Raw genomic sequence first — 22,910 nt, 5'->3', positions numbered from 1 at the left:
TTGTCACAAAATCAATGTTCACTTTACCGGTTAGTAAGTTATGGCTGGACCCGTTGTGCGTCTTCATAGGTGTAAACAGGAACTCTTAGGTTGAGTATTTAGAAACTTCAGTGAAATGGTCCCTATGAGGCTCTGATGTCTGACCGCCCACTATTGGTCCAAGGAAATCTTACCAAGTTGCTGACCTCCTGCGGGAAATTCCAGCGCAATAATTGCGTTTGAAACTTGTGCAACAGGTTCTTGTTTGTTAGGTGGAAAAAATGTTCAAAATGAAATTCGATGTAACCTTTTACATACAACAGTGTGACATTATTTCATTTTCTGGTAAAAACTAACTTTTCTATTTTCTTTCTTTATTCCTTCAAGCAAATGTTATGAGCCTTCGTGTATCTGAGCTGCAAGTACTTCTAGGATACGCCGGACGCAACAAACACGGTCGCAAACACGAACTCCTGACCAAAGCTCTGCACTTATTAAAGGCCGGCTGCAGTCCTGCTGTACAAATGAAAATCAAGGAGTTGTATCGGCGGAGGTTCCCCTTAAAAATCCTCACACCGGCGGACTTCTCACTACCTAGCGTGCACTCCAGCACCATGCCAAGCAACATGTCCCCCTCCTCCATTCCTCAGCTTTCATATGACGGTCACCCCGCCTCCTCCCCACTTCTACCAGTCTCCCTTCTTGGGCCCAAACATGAACTGGATCTCCCTCACCTCACATCAAACCTTCACCCGTCCACCCGGACATCAAACTGCAGAAACTGCCATTCTATGACCTGCTGGATGAACTTATAAAGCCTACAAGTTTAGGTAAGGCTGTTCACCGAAGCTGTACGTTGGCTGCTGTCGTGGCATTTGGTTTTGTATTGCTGGTCAACTTTATTTTTACCGCTTGGGTTCATTGGATGTACTTTGCCCTTGGGAAGGGTGATTATAGGTGTATGTGTTCAGTTGGTTCCTTAGATGGTTAAAGCTGAAGTCCAGGATTCAGCCACTTTGTTAGTGCTGGCTTACTAGAGGTTAAGTTCCTTTTCTTTTATTTACTGACAGTTTTATGGAGCTTCGGGAGTAAAGCTAGGACTACACTCCCGGAGCTCTGAGGCTGGACCCTACTGGTCTACGCTACTGTGCCTGCTTCTCTCCAGAGTGCATTATGTGAACCTATTACCATAGTACAAAGCTGTCTGTGAATGGACAGCGGAGGGGTGGGGTGGGCAGAGTTGCTGTGTGAAAACCGTATCTCCTCTCAGAGCCCTGAAGTCAGATTTAAATAAGGTCCTTTTTTACACCTTTAAAGTTGTTGAAAACCCCAAAGAAGAAAAGCGAAAAAAAAAACCCTGTAAGGCAAAGGCATAATGAGCTAGTATGCATCGCATACTAGCTCATTATGAAATGCTTACTAGGGGTGCAACGGATCAAAAAACTCACGGTTCGGATCAGAGTCACGGATCGGATCAGCAAAAAAAAAAGACAAGACACGTCATCTCCCCCACTGTAATAGCCACATCACCTCCAACGATTGTCTGCTTGCTTGCAGTTGAGGCGAGTGATGATTACATCAGCGCGCCGCTTACCAAGATGGCCGCCGCTTCGGAGCTAGGCGAAGCCGCGGCCTTTCCTTTCGTGGTTGTACCAATCCGAACAGGTTGATCCGCTCGGATCACGGATCGGTGACGATCCATTGCGCCCCTAATGCTTATCTTAGATCGAAAGCTGTTGCAGCAGACCCCACACACCCGCTGTGACCAGCGACATGTCTCCCAGAGTTAGTTCCGAGTTTGCAGGCTCCGGCACTGTGATTGGCCGGAGCCCCGATGACGTCACTCACGCGCAAGAGCCGCCGGGCACGGCTGCTAAAGAAAAGACAAGAGCGGGGCCGTTTATTCTCTTTGCATGCGCCTATGACGTCGGCACAAGCGTATATGGTAAATATCTCAAACGGTGCAGGTTTAGGGAGATATTTACAGTACCTACAGGTAAGCCTTATTGTAGGCCTTATTTATAGGCTTACCTGTAGTTACAAGTGGTGTAACTAGGGTTTACAACCACTTTCCCTCTGGTAACCCCTTTGATGACCAGTAATGATTAATCGCACTTGGAGTGTGTGAAATGCATCTACCAGATTTCTGTCTTTTGTCAACACTCGGGATGTTCTGAATAAGTTTTTTTTTGATCCAGTACGGAGTGCGGCCATTTCTTCTATTTTCCCTTCATGACCAGGCCAATTTTTTTTTTTTTTTTTTTTTTTGCGATACGGCTCTGCGTTACTGTAACTGACAATTGCGCGGTCGTTCGATGTACCCAAATAAGAGCTTTTCTTTTGGTGGTATTTGATCACCTCCTGCAGGTTTGTGTTTTTTTTTTTTTTTTTTTACACGCTATAAACGTAATACTGAATAGTGATACAATAAAGTACCAGGAGCTTCCAACAGCAATTCACGCAGCCAGGTAGGAAGGAGTCTGTGAGAACACCCCCCCCCCCCCCCCCCCCCCACTCACCAGAACTTATGGACCCTCAGCTTTGCAGTCCAGGGGTCAGAAATGCTTAGTGGGGTTTGTGGTATATAGATCCAAAATCAGAGAGGTTTCCCCAGACAATTTTCATGTGGACGACAATACATAATTGAAAAAAAAGTAGCATAGTGAAGTACTACCGGCACTGGATTACTGCGCATTTAACAAACGCCACTCAGGAGACGGCTTGAAAAATCAGGCATCGGTGTATTCTGGGTTCGCATCTGCAGCGTGCGTTCCACGGATACCAGAAGTTGCGTCACTGTTACGTAAAACCGGGAAATGCATTGACGCGTTCGCCCCCTCCTCCAGGGCGTCATCAAGGACATCACTTCCGGTTCTTGTAAGGCAAAAGTGTTTTATCTAGAGGAATTAAATGGACTAGTAGCTGATAAAGCAACATATGAGAAATTAAAAGGAAACCCTAGCAATAAATTTAAATCAAACTGAAAAGATTGGTTAATGAAGCACATAATGTTGGAATCGTCAATAAAAAAGGAAACGAGATTTCTTGTCCCTGATGACCCAAGGTTTCTGACATATATCAGCTGCCGAAAAATCATAAGGATCCACTTGACCACAGGGAGAACTTCTAGTCAGCGGGGTGGGCTCCCTGTTCTCTAGGCTCAGGGAATATCTGGATAACTTTTTATAGCCCGTTGTCCAAAAATGCTTGGCCTACCTAAAAGATAGTAAGGACCTTTATAGGACTTATTGAACCATTGTCAATGGGTGATCATTGCATTCTGGCCAGTGTGGATGTTAATTCACTGTACACTAATATACAACAACATCATGCATTGGAGGCAGTTAAATGGGCTCTGGATGGCACCAACATTAAGCCCAAACAAAAAGTTCTTTTTAGATTCCTTAGACCTTGCAATGAGACATAGGGCTGAAACAACTAATCGATTAATCGGCAACTAATCGATTATGAAAATAATCGATTACTATTTTCATAATCGATTAATCGGCCAGTAACATAATGGGTTAAAAAAAAACTAAAATGAGCCCTTTATAGTACAAAAAGAGCAAATAATCGCTACTGTAACAATTACTTTCACAGTTCTACTGTAATAAAATGAACCCCTTACAGTAGTGATTATCTGCTTTTTTTTGTACTATAAAGTGTAATTTTATTTTTTTTAACCCCATAATTTTACTAAATGTCTTAGGCTTGGTTCACATCTATGTTTTTTTGGTGCTTTTTGCAGAAACACACTACAGTTCATTTACATGGTTTCCTATGGGACACGTTCACATCTATGCTTTTTTCAGCCACTGCGTGTTTGGAAAGGGTCAGGGACTTTTTTAACCCAAAACTGTGCATTTTTGGTTCAATATACTTCAATGGAGAAGCTGCAGAAAAGCATGTAATGTGTTTTTGCAGCAATTTGTGTTTTTTAATCTGCCCAACAACAAATTGGCCAAAATAATGCAAAAACGCAAATTGCAGCAAAAATCACGCGTGTAAAAATCAAAAAGCACTGCAGAAACAGATCACAAGCAAACTGCATAGGTGTGTACCGAGCCTTATGCTGGCCACACCGATCAATTTTCAGACGAGAATGTTGTTTGAAATTTTCACTTGCTTTTAACATTTCTGTTTAAAATGAATGTAATCTCTGTACGAAAACCACATACACTGTCTGAAAATTCCTTTGACCAAGAAGTTTTCTACTCTTTCCAAATTTTCCCATCACTGTGGTTGAAAATGAACGTCAATTTGACCCCACTAACAGTTAGAAAATCGAAAACCAATGTTCTTAAAATTACATTTTCTTTTTTGAAGGAAGACATTGTTTTTTTTAATACAAAAATTTGATCTCTGAAGCTGATATTTACCAGATTTACTCTTTAATAGTATATACAGTATATCTCTTCTGTCTGTTTTCTCAGAGTGGATTAGAGATTTTGCTCCCTAACCATATAGTTGGTTATTTATATTTACCACTGCATAGAGATATATTTAGGAATAAATTTCCTTTTTTTAAGAAAAAAACTTTACATATTAACTAAATTATACACCACACTTTTTTTGATGTTATTAACCGATTAATCGGCCAACTAATCGATTATGAAAATAATCGTTAGTTGCAGCCCTAATGAGACACAATTTATTTTGGCATGAAAAGAAATATTATAGGCAAAAAAGGGGTGTTGCCATGGGGGCTAAATATGCCCCTTCAGTGGCAAACCTTTTTTTTTATGAGCTGGTGGGGAGGCAAAGGCCATCTATGCAGAAGTATACCACAACCGAGTTTCTATAAGCGATATATTGGCGACATTTTTATAATTTGAGCAGGATCATGGGAATCTTTTTTTTTTTTTTTTTTGAGGTTTTTGAAGGAAATGGGCAATAACCCATATGGCATCTCCTTTTCTGAGACCTATAGCCATGACTCAGTCAATTTTTTTGGATTTGACCATTTTCAAGGAGAGTGGAAGGCTGTTTACTTGTACTTTTCTTAAGGAAGTCGATAGAAATGGTTACATACATTGGGTAGTTGCCACCATCCGAGATGGTTGAGTGGCATCCCCAGAAGTCAGATGCTTAGAGTAATAAAATTGAGATTACGACATTCAGTCACAAATCATTGTTAGGTTCCAAGAGAAGGGGTATAGGACTAGTGACCTTAAGAATACAAAAGAAAATTATTAGAAATATGGATGGGGAATCCTCCTAAAAAAAAAAAAAAAAAAAAAAGAAATCGCATAAAAATGTGGCTTCCTAACCGGTTTTATCAGACAACATAAACAATTTTGAGAAAATCATAAAAGGAACATTGGCCTTTGTTACTTTAAAGATCTTAACCACTTGCCGACCGCCTCACGCATATATACGTGAGCAGAGCGGCACGGGCAGGCAAAATCACGTACCTGGTACGTGATTGCCTTCCCGCGGGCGGGGGGTCCGATCGGACCCCCCCCCCCGGTGCCATCGGCGGTCGGCGTTTGGCTGGGAGAGTTGAGAGACGAGGGGAGACCATCCGATCGTGGCCCCCCCTCGCGATCGCTCCCAGCCAATGAGAAACATCCCCTGCCTCTGTATAGTACACAGAGGCAGAGGATGTGATGTCATCTCTCCTCGGCTGGCCAGTTTCCGTTCCAGCACCGAGGAGAGAAGACATGTAAGTGCACCAACACTCACACAACACAGTAGAACATGCCAGGCACACTAAACACCCCCGATCCCCCCCCAATCACCCCCCCCCCCTGTCACAAACTGACACCAAGCAGGTTTTTTTGTTTTGTTTTGTTTTTTCCTGATTACTGCATAGTGTCAGTTTGTGACAGTTAGCAGTGGTAGGACAGTTAGTATTAGCCCCCTGTAGGTCTAGGGTACCCCCCTAACCCCCCCTAATAAAGTTTTAACCCCTTGATCACCCCCTGTCACCAGTGTCGCTAAGCGATCATTTTTCTGATCGCTGTATTAGTGTCGCTGGTGACGCTAGTTAGGAACGTAAATATTTAGGTTCGCTGTCAGCGTTTTATAGCGACAGGGACCCCCATATACTACCGAATAAATGTTTTAACCCCTTGATTGCCCCCTAGTTAACCCTTTCACCACTGATCACCGTATAACTGTTACGGGTGACGCTGGTTAGTTCGTTTATTTTTTTTAGTGTCAGGGCACCCGCCGTTTATTACCGAATAAAGGTTTAGCCCCCTGATCGCCCGGCGGTGATATGCGTCGCCCCAGCAGCGTCAGATTAGCGCCAGTACCGCGAACACCCACGCACGCACCGTACACGCACCGTACACCTCCTTAGTGGTATAGTATCTGAACACATCAATATCTGATCCGATCAGATCTATACTAGCGTCCCAGCAGTTTAGGGTTCCCAAAAACGCAGTGTTAGCGGGATCAGCCCAGATACCTGCTAGCACCTGCGTTTTGGCCCCTCCGCCCAGCCCACCCAAGTGCAGTATCGATCGATCACTGTCACTTACAAAACACTAAACGCATAAAACTGCAGCGTTCGCAGAGTCAGGCCTGATCCCTGCGATCGCTAACAGTTTTTTTGGTAGCATTTTTGGTGAACTGGCAAGCACCAGCCCCAAGCAGCGTCAGATTAGCGCCAGTACCACTAACACCCACGCACGCACCGTACACCTCCCTTAGTGATATAGTATCTGAACGGATCAATATCTGATCCGATCAGATCTATACTAGCGTCCCAGCAGTTTAGGGTTCCCAAAAACGCAGTGTTAGTGGGATCAGCCCAGATACCTGCTAGCACCTGCGTTTTGCCCCTCCGCCCGGCCCAGCCCAGCCCACCCAAGTGCAGTATCGATCGATCACTGTCACTTTTTTTTGTAGCGTTTTGGTGAACTGGCAAGCGCCAGCGGCCTAGTACACCCCGGTCGTAGTCATACCAGCACTGCAGTAACACTTGGTGACGTGGCGAGTCCCATAAGTGCAGTTCAAGCTGGTGAGTGGCAAGCACAAGTAGTGTCCCGCTGCCACCAAAAAGACAAACACAGGCCCGTCATGCCCATAATGCCCTTCCTGCTGCATTCGCCAATCCTAATTGGGACCCACCACTTCTGCAGCACCCGTACTTCCCCCATTCACATCCCCAACCAAATGCAGTCGGCTGCATGAGAGGCATTTATATGTCCTCCCGAGTACCCCTACCCAACGAACCCCCCAAAAAAGATGTCGTTTCTGCAGCAAGCGCGGATATAGGCGTGACACCCGCTATTATTGTCCCTCCTGTCCTGACAATCCTGGTCTTTGCATTGGTGAATGTTTTGAACGCTACCATTCACTAGTTGAGTATTAGCGTAGGGTACAGCATTGCACAGACTAGGCACACTTTCACAGGGTCTCCAAGATGCCATCGCATTTTGAGAGACCCGAACCTGGAACCGGTTACAGTTATAAAAGTTACAGTTACAAAAAAAAAGTGTAAAAAAAAAAAAAAAACACAAACAAAAATAAAAAAAAATAGTTGTCGTTTTATTGTTCTCTCTCTCTCTCTATTCTCTCTCTGGTGTTCTGCTCTTTTTTACTGTATTCTATTCTGCAATGTTTTATTGTTATTATGTTTTATCATGTTTGCTTTTCAGGTATGCAATTTTTTATACTTTACCGTTTACTGTGCTTTATTGTTAACCATTTTTTTGTCTTCAGGTACGCCATTCACGACTTTGAGTGGTTATACCAGAATGATGCCTGCAGGTTTAGGTATCATCTTGGTATCATTCTTTTCAGCCAGCGGTCGGCTTTCATGTAAAAGCAATCCTAGTGGCTAATTAGCCTCTAGACTGCTTTTACAAGCAGTGGGAGGGAATGCCCCCCCCCCCCCCACCGTCTTCCGTGTTTTTCTCTGGCTCTCCTGTCTCAACAGGGAACCTGAGAATGCAGCCGGTGATTCAGCCAGCTGACCATAGAGCTGATCAGAGACCAGAGTGGCTCCAAACATCTCTATGGCCTAAGAAACCGGAAGCAACGAGCATTTTAGGACTTAGATTTCGCCGGATGTAAACAGCGCCATTGGGAAATTGGGAAAGCATTTTATCACACCGATCTTGGTGTGGTCAGATGCTTTGAGGGCAGAGGAGAAATCTAGGGTCTAATAGACCCCAATTTTTTCAAAAAAGAGTACCTGTCACTACCTATTGCTATCATAGGGGATATTTACATTCCCTGAGATAACAATAAAAATGATTTAAAAAAAAATATGAAAGGAACAGTGTAAAAATAAGATAAAAAAGCAAAAAAATAATAAAGAAAAAAAAAAAAAAAAAAAAGCACCCTGTCCCCCCTGCTCTCGCGCTAAGGCGAACGCAAGCGTCGGTCTGGCGTCAAATGTAAACAGCAATTGCACCATGCATGTGAGTTTTCACCGCGAAGGTCAGATCGAGGGCAGTAATTTAGCAGTAGACCTCCTCTGTAAATCTAAAGTGGTAACCTGTAAAGGCTTTTAAAGGCTTTTAAAAATGTATTAATTTTGTTGCCACTGCACGTTTGTGCGCAATTGTAAAGCATGTCATGTTTGGTATCCATGTACTCGGCCTAAGATCATCTTTTTTATTTCATCAAACATTTGGGCAATATAGTGTGTTTTAGTGCATTAAAATTTAAAAAAGTGTGTTTTTTCCACAAAAATGCGTTTGAAAAATCGCTGCGCAATTACTGTGTGAAAAAAAAAAATGAAACACCCACCATTTTAATCTGTAGGGCATTTGCTTTAAAATAATATATAATGTTTGGGGGTTCAAAGTAATTTTCTTGCAAAAAAAAATAATTTTTTCATGTAATCAAAAGTGTCAGAAAGGGCTTTGTCTTCAAGTGGTTAGAAGAGTGGGTGATGTGTGACATAAGCTTCTAAATGTTGTGCATAAAATGCCAGAACAGTTCAAACCCCCCAAATGACCCCATTTTGGAAAGTAGACACCCCAAGCTATTTGCTGAGAGGCATGTCGAGTCCATGGAATATTTTATATTGTGACACAAGTTGCGGGAAAGAGACAATTTTTTTTTTTTTTTTTTTTTTTTTTTTTTGCACAAAGTTGTCACTAAATGTTATATTGCTCAAACACGCCATGGGGATTTGTGAAATTACACCCCAAAATAAATTCTGTTGCTTCTCCTGAGTACGGGGATACCACATGTGTGGGACTTTTTGGGAGCCTAGCCACGTACGGGACCCCGAAAACCAAGAACCCGCCTTCAGGCTTTCTAAGGCCGTAAATTTTTGATTTCACTCTTCACTGCCTATCACAGTTTCGGAGGCCATGGAAAGCCCAGGTGCACAAAACCCCCCAAATGACCCCATTTTGAAAGTAGACACCCCAAGCTATTTGCTGAGAGGTATAGTGAGTATTTTTCAGACCTCACTTTTTGTCACAAGGTTTGAAAATTGAAAAAAGAAAAAAAAAAATTTTTTTTTCTGGTCTTCTTCATTTTCAAAAACAAATGAGAGCTGCAAAATACTCACCATGCCTCTCAGCAAATAGCTTGGGGTGTCTACTTTCCAAAATGGGGTCATTTGGGGGGGGTTGTGCCATCTTGGCATTTTATGGCCTTCAAAACTGTGATAGGTAGTGAGGAGTGAAATCAAAAATGTATGCCCTTAGAAATCCTGAAGGTGGTGCTGGGTTTTCGGGGCCCGTACGTGGCTAGGCTCCCAAAAAGTGCCACACATGTGGTATCCCCGTACTCAGGAGAAGCAGCTGAATGTATTTTGGGGTGCAATTCACATATGCCCATGGCCTATGTGAGCAATATATCATTTAGTGACAACTTTTTGTAAATTTTTTTTTTTTTTTTTTTTTTTTTTTTGTCATTATTCAATCACTTGGGACAAAAAAAATAAATATTCAATGGGCTCAACATGCCTCTCAGCAATTTCCTTGGGGTGTCTACTTTCCAAAATGGGGTCATTTGTGGGGGTTTTGTACTGCCCTGCCATTTTAGCACCTCAAGAAATGACATAGGCAGTCATAAACTAAAAGCTGTGTAAATTCCAGAAAATGTACCCTAGTTTGTAGATGCTATAACTTTTGCGCAAACCAATAAATATACGCTTATTGACATTTTTTTTACCAAAGACATGTGGCCGAATACATTTTGGCCTAAATGTATGACTAAAATTTAGTTTATTGGATTTTTTTTTATAACAAAAAGTAGAAAATATCATTTTTTTTCAAAATTTTCAGTCTTTTTCCGTTTATAGCGCAAAAAATAAAAACGGCAGAGGTGATCAAATACCATCAAAAGAAAGCTCTATTTGTGGGAAGAAAAGGACGCAAATTTCGTTTGGGTAGAGCATTGCATGACCGCGCAATTAGCAGTTAAAGCGACGCAGTGCCGAATTGTAAAAAGTGCTCTGGTCAGGAAGGGGGTAAATCCTTCCGGGGCTGAAGTGGTTAAAGACCTAATGTAGTATTTTTTACCAGCCTGGCTGCAAACCTCCAACTCTTAGGATGAAATTGGCACATAATGTGGTCAATCCCCCCCCCCCCCCCAAGAAAACTTTCACATTTTTAGACCAAACAGGTTTTTTTTTTTTAGCTGTGGTAAATGTATGATCTGCCGAACATCTAAACATAGAAGTAAGAAAATAACACATTTTACTTCTTCTTTTTCTCAGGGTAGATCCTATGAGATTAAGAATTTTTCATCACGTGTGGAGCTACCCATGTTACTTACCTTTTTTGTCCTGCCCTTGTGGCCTCCAATACGTAGGTAGAACTAGCAGAAGATTGGGCATTTAGGTTAAGAGAACACGTGAATAGAATCAGAAAGGGTTTCAAACACCATAGTTTGTCTAACCGTTTTAGACTGTTTCATAACAGGGACCCTAGGGGGGTCTTAAGTTCTGTGGAATTGATAGGGTTGAGGCACATTGGAGGGGCTCCAACCTGAAGAAATCCATTTCACAGAACGAAACCCAGTGGATACACAAGTTGGGCAGTCCGTATGGTTTAAATATTGAATTAGATTTGAATTGCTTTGTGCCTAACTGGTAAGGGTCAGCTTATTTTATATTTTTATTTCATTAGTTAATCTTGCTGACCATCCTTCTTCTTCTTCCTTTTTTTTTTTTTTTTTTTTTTTTTTGGTAATCTTGTTTATCGTATGAACTCCAATATATTACTTAATTTTATAGTTTGTCATATCAAACCTTTTAGAAGAAAAATGTTTTTTGTAAACGTCGTTTGTCAATAAAGTTTTTGTTATATCTATGGCTATTAACAGGATGTGAATGAAGGGAAGTGGGTGTTTAATTACACCAGATATATATAATTTTTAAAACATTTTTTATTTTTTTTTCCCCCGTACACGATTGGCCATTTAAGCTTGGCGACACCCGCTCCCTTGCATATAAATTTCGCTTTACGAGAACGGAAGTGATATCCTTGATGACGCCCTGGAGGAGGGGCAAAACGCGTCGGCGCACTTCTGGTATCCATGGAACGCACGCTGCAGATGCGAAACCAGAATACACTGATGCCTGATTTTATTTTATTTTTTTTCAAGCTGTCTCGTTTAGTGGCGTTTGTTAAATACGCAGTAATCCAGTGCCGGTAGTACTTCACTATGCTACTTTCTTTTCTTCTTCCCCCTTTTTTTTTTTTTTTTTTTCCCTCTCTTTTTCAATTATGTATTATCCTCCACGGTCTGCATGAAAATTGTCTGGGAGAACCTCTGATTTTGGATCTATATATCACAAACCCACTAAGCATTTCTGACCCCTGGACTGCAAATCTGAGGGTCCATAAGTTCTGGTGAGTGGGGGGGGGGGGGTCACAAGAGGGGAGTGTGTTCTCTGAGACTCCTTTCTACCTGGCTGTGTGGATTGCTGTTGGAAGCACTTGGTACTTTATTGTATTACTATTCAGTATTACGTTATTGCACTTTAATTGCGATTTACATTTTACTGTATGCTAGCACTTATATTCTACTAGCGCTGTTAATAATCTGTATATGTATCCTTTTTAAGGTTTTAGTACCTTTTTGTAATAGCTGCTGTGGTCTTCATACTATTTTATTCATTATTTCTTGTTTAATATCCCATTAGCGCGAGTTTTAGTTTGTATTGTATAATTCTATAGACTGTCACTGTACTAATAACACTGGCTGGGAAGGGGGTTAACATCAGGGCAATCAAAGGGGTTAACTGTGTTCCTGGCCAATGCTCAGTGTACAATGGGGGAGGTACTTTTGCTAAGGAAAGGCGTAGGATCCATGCCTTCCCTCCTGACAGATCGCCGTTCTGACTGTGTAGTGAACGGTTGGCTAGTGCCGGTGGAAATTAAGTCCGCGGTACCCGCCGCTGGGCTCCTGGTGTGTGTGAGATGATATCTTAGTTCTATGATCAGCAAGTGGTTAAGAATGAATGGCAGCCAAATGCGCATTTTGTGTGTGTGTGTTTTTTAAATTTTGGTGAGTTACAAAAATGCACATTGTGTAAACAGGACCAGGTCCAGGAGGTGGTATGCACCTTGTTGGACTTGACCCCTAGTATGCCTAAACTTATTACAAAATGGCTAGCCATCTGGTTTTGTGGGCCCTTTTGGAGGCTGTGTGTGTGGGGTTTTTTTTTCCAGTTTTGGACAGTGTGGAGAGGAATCTTTCTTTCTTTCTTTCTTTCTTTCTTTCTTTCTTTCTTTCTTTCTTTCTTTCTTTCTTTCTTTCTTTCTTTCTTTCTTTCTTTCTTTCTTTCTTTCTTTCTTTCTTTCTTTCTTTCTTTCTTTCTTTCTTCTTTCTTTCTTTCTTTCTTTCTTTCTTTCTTTCTTTCTTTCTTTCTTTCTTTCTTTCTTTCTTTCTTTCTTCTCCTTTACTACTGTGACTCCTCTGTCAGTCTGGAGTCGTGAGTCACTGTTTACACTTCCTAACAATGAGGAGTCATCACTGCTGTCAATAAGGGATTCCCCTTGCTGACAGAATGTAAACCAAAGAAGGGACCTAAAAATTTAAAAGGTCTCGGTGTGGATTTTGAAGGGTACCCCATGCAAATAAAACCCTCCAAAGCATAGTCCCCTACAAAATTCATACCAGGCCGTACCCTTTTATTTTTTTTATTTTCTTATTTTTTTTTTTTAAATGTACTCAGTTTTACTTATTTGTTACAGCATTCTGTTTCTCCTTTTGTCAGGGATCTTGCATTTCATTTTATAATTTTATTTGACATTTGGGCAGGGTGGATTTGATTTAAATCAAGTAGTTTTTTTTTAATCATAATTTTTAAAGAGTAACTGTCATCTCTGTCCTGGCTCCTCCCCTGACCCCGCTGTTGGCTCCTCCCCTGACCCCGCTGTTGGCTCCTCCCCTGACCCCGCTGTTGGCTCAGACCGTCACATCCACTTTAATGGGGCGGCTGGTGATGCGGCAGTGACGCAGCAGCTGCCATGATGGATCTGAAATGACAGGTGCTCTTTAAATGTAAGGACTTATTCCTGCTGGCAGTTAGAATCGTTAATATTTGCAAACAAAATAAATGTTTCTTATTTAGAATAATAACCTGTCATGTTAGTAACCGTGATATCAGAACCGATTCAATCATACAGTTTGTAGTGTACACAGATTTGCAAAACAATGGGATAAAGGAATAATCCTGAACTTTGTTTTATCTCATGGTTACTGTGAAATTGTGTGAATATATCAAGCTTGTTATCTCAGCTTGCAGAGCTTGAGTTCATTAAATGTTTATCAAAAATGCAAATATTGCAGAATATACAGCCTCATGCTGCATAACTAAAGCTCCATTTCATGCTGAATAAACTAAATTATTAATTTATTAATGTATCTTAAAGTGGAGTTCCACCCAAAAGTGGAACTTCCACTCATCGGATTCCCCCCCCCCCCCCCCTCCGGTGTCACAGTTGGCACCTTTCAGGGGGGGAGGGGGGTGCAGATACCTGTATATTACAGGTATCTGTACCCACTTCCGGCATAGATAGCCGCAGAATCTGCGGTTATTTACGCCACTTCCTGCTCCCTCCCCGCTGTCTGCAGGGAAACGCACGGGTCCCAGAGACAGCAGGGACCAGCTGTATTGCGCTGCGTGACTCGCGCATGCGCAGTAGGGAACCGGGAAGTGAAGCCGCACGGCTTCACTTCTTGATTCCCTTACCGAAGATGGAGGCGGCGGCACCCGAGGACCGAGAGACGGTTCGGTCTCGGGTGCCGACATCGCAGGCGCCCTGGACAGGTAAGTGTCCATGTTTTAAAAGTCAGCAGCTGCAGTATTTGTACCTGCTGACTTTTAAAAAATAAAAATTTTCGGTGGAGCTCCCCTTTAACTAGAAAACTAGAAAAATAGATTTTTACTCAAAGCATTTTATTAAAATGAATAAAAATCTTTTATATTTATTTTTTATTTTTTTTTTTTGTGCTCAGGTTTCCTTTTCCGGTTGCAGCAATCTGCTCCATTCTGTTTCTTGTTTTCTCAGGGATCTTGCTTTTTATTTATGTATTTCCGTTGCCTGGTGTTATATAAGCAGCTTTTATGGTATTTTAAGACTAGGCTGGACAATTCGCTAGGTTGCCGTGGCAACTGAAAAAAAAGTTTTGACCAGGTCGTGTTGTGCTATTGGGGAAAGGTGAACACATGGCGAGTAACTGGATCAGAGAACCCCCTCCTCCCCCTGTTTTCTATCCTCCCAACACCAGAGGGTGCTCTGCAGATCACACAGCGCTTCTTCCAGTGCACACAGGCCTGTCACCCCTCCCCCAGCTCCTCCCCTGAAAGTCTTTAGTGTGTCCAATAATAATAATTAACAATAATATGTATATATATTTATCATTATTAAATTTTTTTATTTTTTTTTTTCCCAATTTTGGCTGAGAGTGCCACAAAGGTTTCCCAGTGTAAGTAGTAGTACTAGTGATGTGGCTGCCGCTCCGTATGTGAAAGATGTGCTGGGGGGGGCAGTATGGTGTTGGGGCCTCCTTCCCTAGACAAGGGGTGTGTGTGGTTCAGGGGACCCATGTTCAAGTTTGGGGCAACCAACCTTGGCTGACATACTTCCAGACGGTGTGGTCGGGGGGGGGGGGGGGTCCCAGTACCCTCACAACCCAGACTGGGCCCATTTGGTTCCAAGAATCCCATTATCAGGAAGGGGGGCGCATAGATCCTGGGGCCTGTTTTTATCCAATCTATTTCAGGAGCTATCCAAGGTGCTGCAGTTTAATAATGCATGGCATGCTGGTAGTTGTAGTTCTATAGAGGATGATAGGACTGACTTGCTGAACTATAGGAAACGATGGGCATGGTATGCTGAGAGTTGTAGTTTTTTTTTTTTTTTTTTTTTTTTTTTATATTGGGGAATAATGGGTACAAAGGCTAGCACGACTTGCTTGGAATTGCTCTTTTCTGGCAGCTGATGGTATAAACTGATGGTGGTGTCCTGGGAATTGTAGTTCCATATCAGTTGAAGAGACGGGCTAGCATTGCATCCTGGGGTCTGTAGTCCTATAGTGGATGATGGCAGCCCTGGATCTCCCGCTTGGTCAGGTATTGTTATATGAGATCACTGATGTCCGCCTCCCACAGACTGACATCAGCTATCTGTGTTCTAATATTACTATACCTGACACAGCGGAACATCCAGCGAGAGAGGGAGGACAGAGGAGGACAGAGGAGGACAGAGGAGGACAGAGGAGGACAGAGGAGGACAGAGGAGGACAGAGGAGGACAGAGGAGGACAGAGGAGGACAGAGGCATGTAAACTGACCACGGTGTCAGGGCTCAGCAGCCATGATATACTGTGGTCTGTTTTACAGAGGGAGGGGAGAAACTGTCAGGATCATTCAGGTGTTACAGGGGGCCAAATGACACAGGACAAGCTCTGTGCTGTATATGCTTTAAAGCAGGGCTAGGCAACCTCGGCCCTCCAGCTGTTTTGAAACTATAAGTCCCATGAGACATTGCAAGACCCCGACAATCGCAGGCGTGACTCCTAGAGGCAGAGGCATGATGGGATTTGTAGTTTCACCACAGCTGGAGCGTCGAGGTTGCCTACCCTGCTTTAAAGGGATGGGATCCTTTTAAAAACTAAAAAAAAATTTTAAAAAAGAGGAAAGAAAGGGAGAAAAAAAAAGAAAAATGGGTAGGGATGCATTGATATATATCAGCCGAAAAAACAGGATTAACTGCATTTTGCAGATGGGGGGGGGGGGGGGTGCCTATAAATAATGGCATGCTGCGTCCTATTGACCTCAAGGCAAAAAACGCCAGCCACCTAAAAAGCTTTTTTTTTTTTTTTTTTTGTTTCCTTTTAAGGTCAATAGGACGCAGCATGCCAATATTTATTGGCACGTTTTTTTTTTGTTCTGCTGAATATATGGTGTTGCTGTTCTGTGCCATGGCACTGACTGGATGCCAGTGATTGTTTGTGCGGAATATTTTGTGGCATGTCTACAGGGGCACGGTGTGATGTGGTGTAACGGTTTAGCTTTACTGGTCAAGTAATGAATAATCTGTTTTGTACTATGACTTCATTTTGAACAAGGTTTTTTTATTTTTATTTTTTTTTTTTTCCCCCTTTTCTGAGTTTTCAATCAAACCTATAACCAGCAGCACTGATTGAGCATCATAAATCCAACAGGGTGGATGGTGTACAGGAGTCAATCGGTAGATAATGCCGAAAACGGATTGAAATTTGGCCAGTTCAGCCAACTTTAGGTTTAGGCATGCTTTAACGCCTTCAGCCCTGGAAGATTTTGGACCCCCCCCCCCCCCCCCTTCCTTTATGACCAGGACATTTTTTGTTATATGGCACTGCATGGTTATACAACACTGTACCCAAATTACATTTTATAAAAAAAAATTTCCTCCACGAATACTTTTTTTTTTTTTTTTTTTTTTTTTTTTTTTTGTGGCTTCTGATCGTGTGTGTTTAAGCCAAAATGTATTCTGTTACATGTCGTGGTGTGTGGGTTTTTTTTTTTTTTTGTTAAAAAAAAAAAAATCCCAAGAAGTGAATAATAAAAATTTAATTTGTAGAAAAGTTATACTGTCTGCAAACTATGCTGCTCTGCTGCATATATAATATTTGAAAATGTATCAGTACTGATGGCCTTTCTAGTGTCTGTCAGGACAGTTCAAATAACCACTTTTTGGAAAGTAGACAGTCCAAGGTAATTAGTAAGAGGCATGGTGAGTTTTTTTGAAGTTGTTGTAAATTTTTTTTTTTTTTTTTTTTTAATATATAATATTTGTTTTCAATTTTTGAAAAATTTAAGAAGTTTAAATTTATATATATATATATTTTTTTTTTTTTCAATGCAGTCACCAGCGCAGTACAGCGTCCTGATATGGCTATGGCGGTGATCAGGGACACTGACTGGTAAAAACGAAAAAAAAAAAAACAAACTTTTTTTACATTTTTATTCACTATTTTACATTTATTTAACTATTTATTTCATTGTAAATAAATTTAAAAAAATTAAATTGTACAAAAATAATAAAAAAAAAAAAAAATTTAAAACTGAGACAGTCCACACGTCATCAGTACCACTGCCACATAACCTACAAAAGCTCCCTCCACCGCCACTCCCCCTTTGTGTCGTCGACGTCCGCCGCCGCTCCCCCTAATAGACCCCCCATCTCTTGGTAAAGAGTACCTGTCATTGCCAATGCTGTCACAAGGGATTTTTACAATCTTTTTTTTTTTTGACAGCAACAACCGTTAAAAATGCATTTTTTTTTTTTTTTTTAAATTTTTAAGATACTGTAAAAAATGTTTTTTTAAGCGCCCCCATCCCCCCTCCCATTTTCACACGCAGTGGTGATCCTACGCGCATATGTAAACAGTGATCGCACCACACATCACTGAGATTGTCCGAGCATGAGCAGTAATTCTAGCACCAGACCTCCTGTGTAAATCTCTTAACTGGTAACCTGCAAAGGCTTGTAAGACGTCACCTATGGATAATTTTGCCACATGGTAGCTTGTCGCCATTGTGTAAGCGTGACATGTTTGTTATCTATTTACTTGGTGTAACATCCATCCCTTTTTTTTTGGGATAAAATATATTTAAAAAAAAAAAAAAATAGGTATTTTTGTTCACTAAAATTAATTTAATGTGTAATTTTTCCAAATTTGGAAAACCGCTGCGCAAATACCAATGCGATGTCCACCATTTTTCATGTTTTGTCATGTTTCAACCAAAAACTTAAAATTTTTTTTTTTTTATTGGGATTTTATGTGATAGACCAACACAAAGTGGCACATAATTGTGAAGTGGAAGGAAAATGATAAATGGTTTTCACATTTTTTTTTTTTTTTTTTTTTCATTTTATTTTACAAATATGTGAAGTGTGGGGGGGGGGGGGCATTTATATTCAGCCCCCCTTTACTCTGATACCCCTAACTAAAATCTAGTGGAGCCAATTGACTTCAGAAGTCACCTAATTAGTAAATAGAGTCCACCTGTGTGTAATGTAATCTCAGTATAAATACAGCTGTTCTGTGAAGCCCTCAGAGGTTTGTCAGAGAACCTTAGTGAACAAACAGCATCATGAAGGCCAAGGAACACACCAGACAGGTCAGGGATAAAGTTGTGGAGAAGTATAAAGCAGGGTTAGGTTTATAAAAAAAAAATCTCCCAAGTGTTGAACATCTCACGGAGATCTGTTCAATCCATCATCCGAAAATAGAGTATGGCACAACTGCAAACCTACCAAGACATGGCCGTCCACCTAAACTGACCGGCCGGGCAAGGAGAACATTCATCAGAGAAGAGCCAAGAGGTCCATGGTAACTCTGGAGGAGCTGCAGAGATCCACAGCTCAGGTGGGAGAATCTGTCCACAGGACAACTATTAGTCGTGTTCTCCACAAATCTGCCCTTTTATGGAAGAGTGACAAGAAGAAAGACATTGGTGAAAGAAAGTCATAAGAAGTCCTGTTTGTAGTTTGTGAGAAGCCATGTGGAGGACACAGCAAACATGTGGAAGAAGGTGCTCTGATCAGATGAGATAAAAATGGAACTTTTTGGCCTAAAAGAAAAACTGTGTGGGGAAAACTAACACTGCACATCACCCTGAACACACCATCCCCACTGTGAAACATGGTGGTGACTAGGGCTGGGGAAAAAATTGATCTAAATCTTGAATCAAGTTGAGAGGTCAAATCGATTGTAAAATTTAAGCAAATCGTTTTTTGTGGTGGTTTTTTTTTTTTTTTACCGTGCCAGTCCTGAGGAGCTGCGGGCAGGAGTTTTTAGGCCTAGTCCGCGAGGCCGGACGTCGCGGACTAGGCCGAAGCTGGTAGAGACATCCCCAAAAAGACTTGCAGCTGTAATTGCAGTGAAAGGAGGTTCTACAAAGTATTGACTGCGGGGGGCGCCATACAAATGCCCCCCACACTTTTCACATATTTATTTGTATCATTTTCCTTCCACTTCACAATTATGTGCCACTTTGTGTTGGTCTATCACATAAAATCCCAATAAAATACTACTGTACTTTTTGTCATGTTACAAAAAAAAATGTGGAAAATTTCAAGAGGGTATGAATGCTTTTTTTTTTTTTTTTTACCCCCTTTAGTGTAGAACTGATGGAGAGATAAATAGAGATTCTTCTGCACATTGTATCCATATCGTGTTCACTTTCTATGGAACAGTCCTGAGTGGCTGTTGGTTGTATGTAATGGCGGAGCCCCTGATGGTGGGAACATCTTTTATTTATTAGATGGACGGTTTGGATTCTCTCGCAGTGTATTGATCATCTGCTGGTCCTCTGGAGTGCAGGCTCATGAGGTTGCCCCCCCCCCCCCCCCCCATGAACACGGATAAAATAGAACATTCTAACTTGGATAATGTGACAGCTGAGGATATCCAAGGCTCCTGCGAGCTGTGTGTGGGGGAGGTGCAGTTCACGTATCCTTGACAACCGCTTGACCAATCCAAGTCGTCTGACCCTTGAAAAATTCCCACTCCGGAGGCGGGTCTGAAATGATCCGATTGTATTCCAGTCATGTACCTGATAGCTGGACAATTGTATGTCTTCCCTAGGAGCCCAGTACATGGGATGGGGGTCATTCACTGATCAGCAACCACCATTCCTGGTGATGATGATCTCATTGGAAAGTCAATGTGGGTTTTTCCCGAATTTTTATTCTTGCTGCGAGGAAGTTTTTGGCAGATTGAAGCAGTTTCTGTTTAGAAATCACTTCTCAGCTCTTCATTTTTATTTAGGAAACCACTTTGTTTATATTATAACAGCACTGAGACTGATGACTTCTTCTCTTTTTTTTTTTTTTTTTTTTTTTTTTTCGTGGGGGAGGGGGGAGTACTGGTTACACTGGTGTGTGTGTGTATGTGTGTATATGTATAATATATATATATATATATATATATATATATATATATATATATATATATATATATATATATATATATATATATATATATATATGTATATTATTTTCTGTATGGGGGTTTTTGCCATGGGGAAGAGGAGTGAGTTTGGATTTAAAAAGCAGCAAGGGATGCAGTTTAGTGCTCTGGTTTTCTTGGATGGCACCAATAATAAACATAATATATTATGATATGATTATTATTCTATAATATGTGGTAGAAATTTTTAGGTGTGTGGTGTTGTGTTTTTTTTTTTTTTTTTGTTTTCTTCCATTTATTTTTTCTTTATCCTTCTTCCTTTTTTCCATTTATTTTTTTTTAATTTCGATTTTATTTTTTTTTTTTTTAATAATCAGTTGTCTGCGACTATTTTTCCATTTAAAGTCAGGAAAGTTTTTAATAAGTAGTAGATGAGAGGAAGGAAGACCCAAAGGGACCTTCTAAATATTGGACACAGGATGTGGTACCAGACACTAAGACAAAAAATCTGCACACACACAAAAAAAGGACTTTGATACCACCTTGAATATGATAAAATATCAAATGTTTATTATACTAAGATTAAATAAAACATGTAAACAGTGAAAACACTCCATATTCCAATTACACATGTACAAAGTTGTAGGATACTGTATGCTAGTTTCCTCCTCATCCCCCATAATGATTGGGTAATGGGTTGCTTGCTGTGACTTTAGGGGGTTATGGGACAGGAAGTGGTGGAAAATCCACCCCCCAATGGGGCATGCATAGATGGCAAAAAAATAAACTGACCAGCTTTAAACCCTCCCTTACTCTACAAAATGGGAAAACAAAGTTTCGTTTTCTATTTTTAGTGTGTTTTTGTATGGTGTGTTTTTTTTTTTTTTTTTTTTTTTTTTTTTTTTCAATATGACCTCCCCCTACTACTTCATATATCTTTCCTCTTTCCATTTCAATATTCCACTCCACCCTACTTTGTGTAATTTCATTACATGTTGCCTATCCTGTGCCTAATTTACCATTATAAGTTCTCCTTTTAATGACCTCAACATCTCTCCACTGGGCCTCCCGGGGGGAGAGAGTAGGAAACCCCCTCCCAATTTCCCCTCACCAGATGCACCCCCCAAAAAAAAAAAAAAAAAGACTATCTGATCCGAAACACAGCACTATGCCCCATAGGGTTTAATCCACCCCTAGTTCTCAGGAGTAGTACAACATTCCTGCCCATGTGTCTTTAAATGTATTCTGTTGATCCTTAAACCCTATGTATCCATCTCTCTGCTTCCATCATTTTTTCCACCTCTCTTCCAATCCATTATAGTGGGACATCCAGACTGCTTCCAAAATCTAGGTATCAATATTTTAGCAAGTGTGGACTTCTCTTATAAATCCTACAGATGATGGCATCCCATCAAAGAGAAAATGTAATGGGGAGGGTTCTATAGGTCTAAGTGTCATTTCCTTATTCCAAGGAGCTATCGCCTCCCAGAATACTTTAATCTTTGGGGAGTGCCACCATAAATGAAGAAATGAACCCCCTTTTGAGTACACCCCCCTCCAGCAGTTAACATCCGCTGATGGATATATCTGAGCCAGTCGAACCGGTGTACAATACCATCTTGTCAAGAACTTATACGACATCTCCTATATATAGGAACTTATTGAGGTATGGTGTGTTGCCCCCTATCACCCTTTTAACTTTTTCGGATGTAAAGTTATAACCTAGCTCCCTTTCCCATTCTCGGATAAAATCGGGAGTTGTCATATGTTGGACACTCAGAACCATCTTATACATTTGAGACAACATATGGACTGTCTCTAATAAGTTGACACACCCTTCCTCAAAAATAGTAAGCGAGTTTGCTGGCCTAACCCTATGCTTCCACTTATTAAACAGATCGATCAATTGATGATATTTCCATACGGCCATTGGTATCTCAACCAATTCTGCCAATGGTAGCAATTTACCCTGTGGGGCCACGCTAGCGCAATTACCCTTCCCATCCATCCACCCAACAGTTTAAACTCCCTTTCTCTTCCCCCAGGGGAATCCTTCCAGTGGTGTCATGGGGGATATTGGGGGGGGCAGGCAAACTTTCCCGTACTATTCATTCTGTCCCATATAGTGTTTTCGTCAATGGTGAAGCATATTCTGATAACCCCCTATATCAGGGTTCTTCAAACTATGGCCCTCTACTTGTTCAGGAACTACAATTCCCATCATGCCTAGTCATGTCTGTGAATGTCAGAGTTTTTTTTACAATGCCTCATGGGATGTGTAGTTCTGCAACAGCTGGAGGGCTGTAGTTTGAGGATCCCTGCCCTATATGAAACCTGAAGCCAGGTTCCTACCCGCTAGTGTTTTCTCCAGAGGCACCAAAGGTTTACCAGCAGAGTCATGGCACCAGTTCATAATGCGAACCAGGGCCATGGCTCTGTAATAAGTCACTATATCCGGAAGTCCCACCCCACCCTCCCGTTTTGGTCTCCTCAGAATCTCATATGCCAACCTAGGGTGTTTATCTCCCCATACAAAGTTCGTAAAAGCCCTTCGTATTTGTTTGAAGAATGTCTGTGGGAGTGTTATGGGTACGG

General features: G+C 41.3%; 1 protein-coding gene across 1 annotated transcript in view; it reads left to right on the top strand.

The window, feature by feature from the left end:
* The first annotated feature begins 262 nt into the window (after positions 1-262).
* Positions 263-22,910, top strand: part of PIAS1 (protein inhibitor of activated STAT 1) — a 108,088-nt gene continuing 85,440 nt past the window's right edge. Inside the window, 2 exon segments of the mRNA XM_073618280.1 lie at positions 263-732; positions 735-809. Coding sequence (XP_073474381.1) covers positions 375-732; positions 735-809 — 433 coding nt within the window. The 5' untranslated portion in view covers positions 263-374.

Source organism: Aquarana catesbeiana, linkage group LG03 (genome assembly GCF_042186555.1).
Source record: "Aquarana catesbeiana isolate 2022-GZ linkage group LG03, ASM4218655v1, whole genome shotgun sequence".
NCBI classification, from domain to species: Eukaryota; Metazoa; Chordata; class Amphibia; order Anura; family Ranidae; genus Aquarana; species Aquarana catesbeiana.
The sequence above is the reverse complement of the archived record's forward strand: the minus strand, read 5'-3'. Positions and strand labels throughout refer to the sequence as shown.